General features: G+C 39.3%; 1 protein-coding gene across 1 annotated transcript in view; it reads left to right on the top strand.

Moving 5' to 3' along the window:
• Positions 1-12,222, top strand: part of GALNT7 (polypeptide N-acetylgalactosaminyltransferase 7) — a 149,029-nt gene that overhangs the window by 127,317 nt on the left and 9,490 nt on the right. Inside the window, exons 6-9 of the mRNA XM_030312753.1 lie at positions 475-657; positions 3,451-3,568; positions 5,315-5,437; positions 11,348-11,566. Coding sequence (XP_030168613.1) covers positions 475-657; positions 3,451-3,568; positions 5,315-5,437; positions 11,348-11,566 — 643 coding nt within the window. The remainder of the gene's footprint in view (positions 1-474; positions 658-3,450; positions 3,569-5,314; positions 5,438-11,347; positions 11,567-12,222) is intronic.

Raw genomic sequence — 12,222 nt, 5'->3', positions numbered from 1 at the left:
CATTGATTTACTTCTGTTTCCCATTAGATATTAAAGTTCCCTAATGGGGGAAAAAAAAAATCAACAGTAAAAAGAGATAATACAGCTAGGCATGCTAAACTAGTCAGTTTTGGGTTCTTAAATGCTTTTTCATTTTCTGTAAATGTTTCAGAACTACATGTACTGTGCCTCTAATAGATTACATAGATGGGAATGATTATTCCATTGAACCACAGCAAGGTGGGGATGAAGATGGTTTTGCCAGAGGGGCCTGGGACTGGAGTTTACTGTGGAAACGTATTCCTCTAAGCCACAAGGAAAAGGCCAAAAGAAAACATAAAACTGAACCTTATCGGTAAAGACTACTACTTTATTTTCTTACGTGGAATGTCTATCTAAGTACTTTTTTTTTTCCTTCCCCATGTACTTGTATAAATATGTGGGTCCATACATACCTTCCATTTCATCTTTGCTGCCATCATCAACACAATACAGAACCATTTGCACTGTGCCGATTATAGATGTCATAAATGGCAACACATATGAAATTGTACCCCAAGGGGGTGGTGACGAAGATGGGTATGCCCGAGGAGCATGGGATTGGAGTATGCTCTGGAAACGGGTGCCTCTGACCCCTCGAGAGAAGAGAATGAGAAAGACAAAAACTGAACCATATCGGTAATCACTAAATCACTTACATGTTTTTCTTTTCTCCAGTTGCTGCTAACCTATTAACCTTTTGCCAAGCTAAAAAATTTGTTACTAACACTGTAGGTGCTGTCTCAGATTTTTCCCCTAACATTAGTTCTGAAGTTTGAATTCACCTTTACTACTTTGTAATTGTTTTTTTCTCTAAATGCAAGCTCCACTTTTGGGGGGATGGCAGGGGGAGGTTATATGGCATTAGTTGCGAATACGAGTGAAAAAAAACCTTAGCCCTCCTTTCCTAGTAGACTAGACATCGAGTTTTATTCTTTTGACCATAATTTCATTCTGTAAATTTAAAATGCATAAATTACTTACAATCCTGGTTTTATGTCCACTTTGATCCCTTTGTAGAAAGGGATCCCTGCTGTAGAAATAGCAAGAGATTTCTTTGGGTTTTTTTTTTTTTTTCTTCTTTGTGTTTTGTATGCTAACTCGTAAATACTAATTTTGTACCGGTTAAATCTGATGAATAAAAAAAAAAAAACATGACTTTGGAAAATATTACACGAAATCCTTTATCACTTCCTTCTCAGAGGAGCACTTGATTAAAAGGAAACTTTATTCTAGAATCAGCTTTTGTCCCTTCTTACGGGATAAAATAGAACAGTTCTGCTGCTGTATTCGTTTGGTCTCTAAACCGAAACATTTTACTGTCCTTCAAAGTGACTCCAAATGAAATGTTTGGTCAGATGTTAGCAGAGGCTTCTAAGTGTGTCTAATTTTGTGTTTCTGATCTTATGGTTCTGCTTTTGGTCTCTCTCTCCTTGTTATACTACTGATGATGCTAGAACTCTTTTGGGAAGGTGTTTCTAATGTCATGCAAATGCTGCTGGGATCTGGGCATGCCGTGATACAAGATACTGAGATGGCAAACATAAGGAAATTATAGAATTTTAATCTTTGACACTTTCCAAATTTCTCTTTCAAGTTCTTTTTTGAAACAACTCAGGAATTTACTGCTTACCCACTTGATTTAACGAATACTTCTGGGTGTAAAAAATAAAGGGTAGTGATTATATTTACATTTCTGCTCATTCCCTGGGTTTAGCTAATAAAGACATTTTTTTTAAAAGTGGTTTCCATGTTAAGATGCATTTGAAAAGATATACGGAGATAAATGGGAATATGTTTAAAGATCAAAAAAGCATAGTTATAATAGTTGTAAACGACAGTTAAATAAATGTGACAAGGAAGTAACCAAGAACATGTTGGTGCTGCTTATTACCAGGTTAGGCAGCATGTCTTAAGAAGAGAAGGCATAAGAGAATGACTTTCACTTGATGTGATTTCCATGCATATTGAAAGTATTACTTGATTTATTATTTATCCACTCAACAAATATTTAATGAGTGCTTACTATGTGCCAGACATTGTTTTCCGGGGATAAACTTGTAAAAAGTACGTTCTCTCGTGGCACCTAAAATGTAACGAGTGAGACGGAAATTAAACAGATAACTACACAAATAACTCAGGAACAGCACCTGCAGTAAGTCACGTGAAGAAAAATCCCAGGGTGCGTGGAGCTTCCCGGAAGGAGAACCTCATCCAGCCGGGAGGAGCCAGAACAGCCTCCCTGGCAAAGGCCCCCCTGCAGGCTGAGGCTTGAAAGGTGAGGCGTCAGCCCTGTGGAGAAAGAGGAAGAACGTTGCAGGAGAGCGAACAGCAGAGGTGAACCCCTGAGATAGAAGAGAGTTGGTTTTGTTGGAGATGTGAGCAGAGCAGAGAAGAAGAACGAACTCAGGACGAGGAAGCCCACTCAGGAGTCGGGAGAGTCTGGCATCACCTGGGCTCAGCTTGAGTCCACTCTGCCTGCTGTATGATTAGATTGGGATGGGGGCAGCGTAGAAGAAAAGACCCCGTCGGGGTGTTCCCGTAGCAGTCCAAGCAGTGGTAGCTTGGTCTAGGATGGAAGCAGCAGTGATGTTGGAAAGTGGAACACAGGCTCAAGATAGATGTTCAAGGTAGAATCGGTAGGATTTAGTGACATTAAATATTAGGTGTGGCGAGGAAGAAAGTACTCTGACGGAGAGTCTACTTAAGAGTCATGATACATAGTAATTAATTGGGGGTGGGGAACAGGATGAAAATGATTCCCCTTATCACTTGCTCTAGTGATGAGAATGGCTCGTCCCTAGAAAGTGCCCAATTCAAGATTCCATTCAGGAAGCTCCGCAGATCACCGTTTTGCATTCCTGCCTCCTGACACAGTAAATAGCTAATGTCTAATTCCCTGGTGTCGTTTCTTTGCTACATTTGCAAACTCTGAATGAACTGTGGCTGTTCCACAATGATTTACACCCTTATTTGGCATGCCCCTGAGCTATAAAATTAAAAAATGACAGACTACTTCCATGGTCTATGGTTTCACTCATCCTAGAATGACTCATAAATCATTGTAGGAGCAGTTAGCAGGCCATGGTTGTATGGCTCAGGATTTTGAGGAGTGAAAGAAAATTCTGTCTTAGCTAACTCTCAAGGCTTAATTTTCAAACCAACAAAGGAACTAAGGCACCCTCTAATGGCAAGATGATGCAACGCCCTAATTTGTAGTGAACTATCAATTGGATTTCAGACAAATTGTAAATTCATTACAGAATTATAAACCGATTGTTTTGTGAAGGCTTTGTAATTTCTTAATGTTTGGCCATCAGTTTTGTCTCTTCTGTGCATTATTTAGACCATGTTCCAAAAAGGCTTGTTGTCTATTAGTGAAGGGATTCTGGGATTTATCTTTATTAGTTATTGCACTGTTTCTTTTCTTAGGTCCCCTGCCATGGCTGGTGGATTATTTGCCATTGAACGAGAGTTCTTCTTTGAACTGGGTCTGTATGATCCAGGTCTCCAGATTTGGGGTGGTGAAAACTTTGAGATCTCATACAAGGTAACGTTTTCTTTAAACAAATGCAGTTTTCTACGTAGTTATTACTGACTTTGGTGACTTTCAGATAAGGCTGGTTTTTCTGGGAAAAGATCTATTTAATGCATTTCTCCGAATTATAAAGAATGACTAACAAAAATGCATGCCTTTGGGGGGAAATAGGGCAAAATGCAAAATCCAGACTTGTTGCATATTTATATGGCTCATCTCAACATTGAGGCCAGCAAACTTCAAAAATGAAAATACCTCCTCCTCCCACTCCCCACCTCACCCCCCAGGCTTTCTGTGCATTAAAGTCTTTGTTTGTTATAAAAGCCCTTTGGAGAACCTGCACTGTACGGGAGCCACATTTGACCATCCACTGACACAGTTACCCTTTATCTCTATGGGACATGATGCTTCAGGAAAGAAACAGATCCCAACCATGACTTTGCATCCTCAGACTGACCCTGGAGCTGCCTCCCTGCAGCACCCGCCCTGTTGCTGAGGCAGCCCTTGAACAATGATACCTTCCATGCTCCGACCCATCCCCACCCCCATTTCCCAAAAGAAAGAGAACTGTATCACAGTTTGGGTTAAACAGATATTTATTGTCTCTTGTCTTAAATGTCCAGAGACGGAAGAACAACCCAGTCGTTGCTCTCAAAGAACTTAGAGTTCGTAAGAAGAGATTAGAATTGTACTCAAATTCATAATATGATGAGAAGGTAAAGAGCATTCGATTGGTATGATTAAGAAACAGCATTGTGGGGGCACCTGGGTGGCTCAGTCGGTTAAGCGTCCAACTCTTGGTTTCAGCTCAGGTCATGATCTCATGGTTTATGAGTTCAAGCCCCATGACGGGCTCTGCGCTGGCAGCACGGAGCCTGCGTGGGATTTCTCTCTCCTTCTCTCTCTGCCCCTGCCCAGCTTGCTCTCTCTCTCTCTCTTTCTCTCTCTCTCTCAAAAAAAATAAACATAAAAAATTTTCAAAATGAAACAGCATCGTACTGGAGGTAGCATTTGAGGCAAACTAGAAAGGTGGGCATGGTATTGATAAGCAGAGATAAAAGGAGAGGAGAGAGACCTCGGAGCAAATAGAATGGGGAAAGGTACAAAAGTGGGCACATGAAGATTATACTCAGGAAACAGGAGCAGTTTAGCAGAATCAGACAGCATGGAGAAAGACATCCAAGAAGATAAAGTGGACAAGTTTGTTAGGACTGTATGGAAGAGAGCCTTTAATGCTGAGCCAAGAGATTTTTACTGAACTTGATAAGCAGTGGCAACCTATTGAAGATATTAAGCAAGGGAATAACATGACCCAAAGCTGCCCTTTAGCTAGAATAATCTCTTACTATAAATAAGGATAGCATTGAGTAGAGAGAAGCTGGAGGTGAAGAAGCCAGTTTGGAGGTTATTATACTAATCACCCAGGTGGGAAATACATTAGCAGTGGAAACAGTGAATAATATCAGGAGTCAAGAATCTGCGTGACTTTGAAAGGTTATGCTGGGGAAAGGGTGTTTAAAGCTGCAGGTACACAAGAGGCCCTTAGTGGCTGAACATGACTGCATTCCCGATTGCCTTCTTTGTTATTATAAGAGTTTGAAAAACAAGCAAATCATTTTAGGACTTACTTAGTTTATGAATTCCCCATGGACACTGTATCTAATTTAGATTTTATATTTACCTTGATAAGACAAATTTTCAACTATATTTTATCATTTGAAACAACTTGCACGTGTGTTTTTTTTTTCCCCCTGATAGATATGGCAGTGTGGTGGCAAATTACTGTTTGTCCCTTGTTCGCGCGTTGGACACATCTACCGTCTTGAGGGTTGGCAAGGGAATCCTCCGCCCATTTATGTTGGGTCTTCTCCAACTCTGAAGGTGAGTCTTTGGGTAAAAGGAGAGAAGCCTAGGGAACTTTGTACCACACGTGGCACATTTATGTACCACATGCTGGGGTGGTCACTTAAATGTCAGCTCCCTGAATGGGATAAATCGTTTAAGCACTCATGCCGATTCCCCCTTTTAATTTGAGCTGAACTTATTCATGAAACACCTTATTGTTTTTGTTTTGTTTTGTCTTTATTTGAAGTATGGTTGACATATTATATATATTATTTTATATTATATAAGTTACCGGTATACACAGGCATTCAACATTTATATACATTATGCATTATATGTATTATGAAATGATCACCACAGTAAGTCTAGCCACCATCTGTCACCATCTGTAACAGCTACCATCTGTTACAATAATATTGTAATAATACAATATTATTAACTATATTCCCTGTGCTGTACACACAGGCTTCCCCTTCCCTTATTTCACCCATCTGCCCTCCACCTCTGGTAATCATCAGTTTGTTCTCTGTATCTATGAATCTGTTTTTCTGTTTTGCTTGGTTTGTTCCTTTGTCTTTTAGAATCCACAGAGGAGTGAAATCATATGGTATTTGTCTTTCTCTGCCTTACTTATTTCACTTAGTACAACACCAGCCACGTCGTCCATCTAGGTCCAGCCATGGTCTCACAAACAGCAAGATTTCGTTCTTTTTTGTGGCTGAGTAATATTCCATCCTGTGTGTGGGAGAGGGGAGAGAGAGAATATATCTATATACCCCACATCTTCTTTATCAATTTTATCAATGGATACTTAGGTTGTTTCCACATCTTGGTTGTTGTGATTGTAAATTGTATTGTAAGTAATACTGCAGTGAACATAGGGGCACATATATCTTTTTGAATTAGTGTTTTTGTGTTTTGGGGGTAAATACTCAGAAGTAGAACTGCTAGGCTGTAGAGTAGTTCTATTTTTAATTTTTTGAGGAATCTCTGTACTGTTTTCCACAGCGACTACACCAGTTTGCATTCTCGAAAACAGCCACATGAGGGTTCCCTTTTCTTCATATCTTCACCAACACTCGGTATTTCTTGTCTTCTTGACAAGAGCCATTCTGACAGGTGTGAGGTGATATCTCATTGTGGTTTTGTTTCCCTGATGATTAGTTATGTTAAATATCTTCTCATATGTCTGTTGGCCACCTGTATGTCTTCTTTGGAGAAATGTCTGTTCAGGTCATCTGACCATTTTTTAATTGGACTGTTGTTTTTTGATATTGAGTTGTGTGTGTTCTTTATATATTTTGGCTATTAACCCCTGTTTGAGTGGATCGTTTGCAAATAAATATCCTCCCATTCAGTAGGATGCTTTTTCATTTTATTGATGATTTCCTTCACTATACAAAGCCTTTTCAGTTTGATGTAGTCCATTTGTCTATTTTTCTTTTGTCGCACCTGCCTGAGGAGACAGATCCAAAATAATATTGTCCAAGAGCTTAGCCCTGTGTTTTCTTAGAAATGTCACGGTTTCAGGCCTTACATTTAAGTCTTTAGTCATTTGAGTTTATTTTGTGTGTGGTGTAAGAAAGTGGCCCAGTTTCATTCTTTTGCAGGTAGCTGTCAGTTTTCCCCCAACATTCATTGAGAAAACTGTCTTTTCCCCTTTTCCTTCTTTGTCAAAGATTAATTGACCATATAAGCATAGGCTATTTCTGGACTCGCTATTCTGTTCCATTGGTGTCTATATCTGTTTTTGTGCTAGTACCATACTGTTTTGATTGTAACTTTGTAGTGTAGTTTGCAGTCAGGGAGCATGATACCTCCCGGTTTGTTCCTCTTTCTCAAGATTGCTTTGGTTATTTGGGGTCTTTGGTGGTTCCATGCAAATTTTAGGATTATTTGTTCTCATTCTATGAAAAATACTATTGGTATTTTGATAGAGATTGCACTGAATCTGTAAATTGCTTTGGTAGTATGGACATTTTAATAATAGTGATTTTCTAATCCATGAGTGTGGTATATCTTTACATTTATTTGTGTTGCCTTCAGTTTCATTCATTGGTGTCTTGTCTTTTTTTTATTTCAAGTTTTTATTTAAATTCTAGTTAGTTAATATATGGTAAAATCATCAGTGTCTTACAGTTTTTGGAGTATGGGTCTTTCACCTCCTTAAATTTATTTCTAGATTTTTTTTGATGCAATTATAGATGGGATCGTTTCCTTAATTTCTTATGGAAATGCAACAGACTTATGTATATTAATTTGTATCCTGCATCTTTACTAAATTCATTTATTACTTCTAATAGCTTTTTGATAGAGTATTTATGGTTTTCTATGTAATGTGTCATGCCATCTGCAAATAATGAGTGTTACTTCTTTTCCAATTTGGATGCTTTTTGTCTCTTTCTTGTCTGATTGCCATGGCTAAGACTTCCAATGCTAAATTGATTAAAAGAGGCAAGTGTGGGCATCCTTGTCTCAGATCTTAGAGGGAAAGTTTTTGGCTTTTCACCATTGAGTATGATGTTAACTTATGGCTTGTCATATAGGGTCTCCATTATGTTGAAATATGTTCCCTCTATACATACCCACTTGAGAATTTTTATCATAAATGGATGTTGAATTTTATCAAATGCTTTTTCTGCATTCATTGAAGTGATTATAAGATTTTTATCCTTCTTTTTGTTAATGTGGTGTATCACATTGATTGATTTGTGGATGTTGAACCATGCTTGCATCCCCAGAATAAATCCCACTTAATCATCATGTATGATCGTTTCAATGTATTGTTGAATTCAGCTTGCTGATATTTTGTTGAGGCTCTTTGTATCTATGTTTGTCAGGGATCTTATTATTTTTTAAGATTATTCATTGTATCCCACTCAGATTAAGATTTCTATATTGAATGTTCTCCACAAAGACATCTCAAATAAATTCAAAAAGGACTACCACTCTGTAGAAAAGTAGTTGAAACAAAAATATCAGCTTCTATTATTCACACTTGAATAAAATATAATTTTTGTTTTGTTTAAAAAAATCATATTAGAAGTTTGTGTAGTAAACAAAATCAAATTTTTGAACAGTGCTTGCAAAAGATTAATATCTTTTGTCCCTCAAACCAGGGGCAAACCAGAAAAGCTTCACACAGAGGCTAGGAGATGAAGTCCCTTATTCTCGACCAAACAACTTTGAAGATTTTTTAATTGTGCTGTTTCCATAAATTCTAAGAGCACAGGACTCTGATTCCATTCATTTTCTGGAGCCCCTAACCAAGTCAAAAGGAAGTCAGAAGGAACTTTATTATTGGCTACAGATGCAACTTGGGATAGTTCCTTAAAGGGAAATAGATAATCGAAGCAGAGATGACAAGGCTTAAAGAATGAACAAAGCTTTCTAACCAGCCAAATTATCATAGAAATGGCCAAAGGGAGCCCCAGCCAGAATAGGAGATGAGATTAAAATGTCCATGCTAAAGCAAAGGGCACCATATTAACACCAGGCCTGACTGGCATTACAGGAAAGAACTTGCCCTTGGATTTGGACCCATAATCACAAAGAATGAAAGATCACATTGATTCATGAAGGCCTGTGCTACAAGGAAGAGAGATGTGAGGGAAATATTTATCCACTCTAAAAATGAACTGTACATATCATAAAAACTATCTGATAAATGTAACATTCAGTCTACACTCAGTGAGTGTTAGAGTGTGCCAGGTGCTTTTTTTTTCCTCCAGCTTTAACATCATCCACTTCAACCACAGTGTGCTAATAATGGTTTATGTCGACTTATTCAGCTCGTGTGTCTTCTCTGAGCCTCAGACTTTAATGGTCAGTTGCCTCTCAGAATTGTTCTCAGATGACCCTCAGACATTTCAAACTCAATGGGGTCAAAGCTGAACTTTTTAACTTTTTCTCAAAAGCAATTCCCTTTCCTATATTCTCTGTTTGCCCGTGAATGAAACTTACGGGTCATGTTGGGGTAGTCCTCCCTTCCCTCCCACTGAACCAAGCCCTGAAGAGTCTACCTCAGACATATCTCCGAAATCCATTCCTTCCTATACTTCGTGCAGGTCCTCAGATCTCTCCCATATAGATAATTGAATTGCCTCCTGTTTGGCTCTCCACCATCAGGCTCAATCCCCTTTATCTGTCTTCCACTCACCCCCAGTGTGGTTCCCCCTGATCATTAAATCTCATACCTGTACCCTGCTTAAAACCTTTGATGACTGTCAAAGAATTTTAGAAAAGAATAATATAATAGCTAACACTTTTTGACAACTTACTATGTACCAGTCACGAATCTAAATGCTTTGCTAGATTAACTCCTTAATTTTCGCAAAACACGACAAGGTAAGTTGTGGTAAACTACTTTTAGGACTACAAATGCACCATGATTTGCCATACTTCATTGGGTTCCTCTTTGCCCTGACTACCATTCACACATAATTAACCACTCCTTCAAGACACAGCTGTCCAGTGCCCTTCCATGGTGGCCCCTGGACTTCTCCATCCCAAACAAATAAATGCTCCTTCTTTGTGTTGCTATAACCTTATGTATGCACGTTTCATTCTTCGTGTTCATTAGTATTTAGCTTCGTGTTCGTTAGACACGGGCTGTGTCTAATTCTGGATGAATTTTGCAAAAATTAAAATATTTAGCAATGGGGGCACCTGGGTGGCTTGCTCGATTAAGCATCCGACTCTTGGTTTTGGCTCAGGTATGATCCCATGGTATCATGAGTTCGAGCCCTGTGTTGGGCTCTGCGCTGACAATGCAGAGCCTGCTTACGATTCTCTCTCCGCAACCACACCCCCCCCTGCCTTTGCCCCTCCCCCACTCACGCTATTTCTCTCATCAAAAATGAATAAATAAAAAAAATTTTTAAACATATTCAGCAATAATATTACACGTTTTAAAACTTTTTGAACCCACGGGCTTTTGCAACAGCATGCCTGTGGGAGCATGTTCGCCTTTTGGTAGTTACAGCCTAGGAGAATTTTAGTCTGAACGCAAGGTATTTTCTACTCCTGATGTAACACAGGTGTCAGCAACTATGGCCTTTAGGCCAAATCCAGCCCTTTTCGGTAAATAAAGTGATTGATATTGGAGCACCACTGCATCCTTTTGTGTGCGTATTGTCTCCAGCTACTTTCTCAGTACAACAGGGCTGAGTAGTTGCTACAGAAACTGTATGGCCTGCAATGCCAAAAGATACTTAATCTCTGGCCTTTACAGAGAAAATATTGCTGATGAATAACGTACAAGACCAAGGGACTAGACTGAGAATGTACCCAATCTGTTACAACATTCATGCCTACAGGCATTTGTTCAGTTAAGCCTTAGCAGATAGATCTTTGTCAGTTATCACAGTATTAACTTATTTTATTGTTCTTTAGTTGCTTTCCCTTAAAGTGCATCAACTGGTGAAAGTATCCTATCAATTCTGGGTTATAGCAAAGTGGTTCTAGTACAGTCATAATGTGACCAAAAAAGCCACTTGCAAACAAAATGTGTTTTATTCAACAGAGCTATTGTTTTCATGCTGGTTCCTGAAATGAGCCTTTTCCCTATACATGCTGGTAGTGTGGTTCTAAATGAAAGAGATGTTCTGGGCAAAGGAGCACCCATTTTCCGCCAGCCTCCCCTAAACCCTCTCTGGGCTTCACCTTCTTCCTCTAAAAGCAGGATAGAATATATGATCTAGAATATGCGATCTTACAGCTCAGTGACGTCAGATTCTGTGTCCATCACTTCTTAGTTGAACATGCATTACATTCTACCCTTAGCAATTGACATATTAGAGTCATTAACTCACTGCGTTTTGTTTTATTAAATATCAGTCCTATGAAATGAGTTTATTATATGTTGGTCATATTTCATGTGTCTAAGATGGGCTGCTTACAGCGTTGCAGATCTTTTCCTTTCTCATCATCTTTTCTTTTTCACAGAATTATGTTCGAGTTGTAGAGGTGTGGTGGGATGAATATAAAGACTACTTCTATGCCAGTCGTCCTGAATCAAAGGCATTACCATATGGGGATATATCTGAGCTGAAAAAATTTCGAGAGGATCACAACTGCAAAAGTTTCAAATGGTTCATGGAAGAAATAGCTTATGACATAACTTCACACTACCCTTTGCCACCCAAAAATGTTGAATGGGGAGAAGTAAGTACCAGCTGGCATTCAGATCTCAAAAACTATGTATGTTTGGAGACTTGAGTTTGGGAGAAGGCAGAGAAAGATGGAAATGTGTGAGTGAAAGAGAAAAATCCTTGGAGAAAAGTTTCTCTAAAAACTGTCCTCCCCCACCTTTCTACCAGACTGTTAACACCTCCCCTGACCACCTGACCACTGTGTCCCCTGCTCTCAGCTTTTGGACTCCTGGCTCTCCATCCTGGAGCACTGTCCACTCCCTGCAGCCTCTGCCACTTCCCTGCCCCTCACTCTGACTCCTTTTCCTGACCAATTCCAACTTACCCTATTGCTCGCAATCTAGAGAGCACCAGTTCTGAAAAGCCTCTCTTATCCTTCCCCACTCTGTCAGAAAAACTGAGTTCTGGATCTTTCCGTGGGGTTCTTATAACATTCAAAATTGCCTATCTCTCAGCCAGTCTCTCGACCCAGGACCTGGTTCACCATTGTGTCCCCAATGGACTAACACAGAGACCTCCCCATACACAATAGACAAACAATGCTTGTCAATGAGTGAATGGATTGATGGTAACTGAAAATAAGTAAGGTCAGGCATTGGTTGCTGTTGTCATTTCTTTGTTTCTTCAGACTTGCGTTTGTAATCTCATTTCTCATGTCCCCCCACCCAT

The sequence above is a fragment of the Lynx canadensis genome, chromosome B1 (assembly GCF_007474595.2).
Source record: "Lynx canadensis isolate LIC74 chromosome B1, mLynCan4.pri.v2, whole genome shotgun sequence".
NCBI lineage: Eukaryota > Metazoa > Chordata > Mammalia > Carnivora > Felidae > Lynx > Lynx canadensis.
Note: the sequence above shows the minus strand (reverse complement) of the source record. Positions and strands in the feature narration are given on the sequence as shown.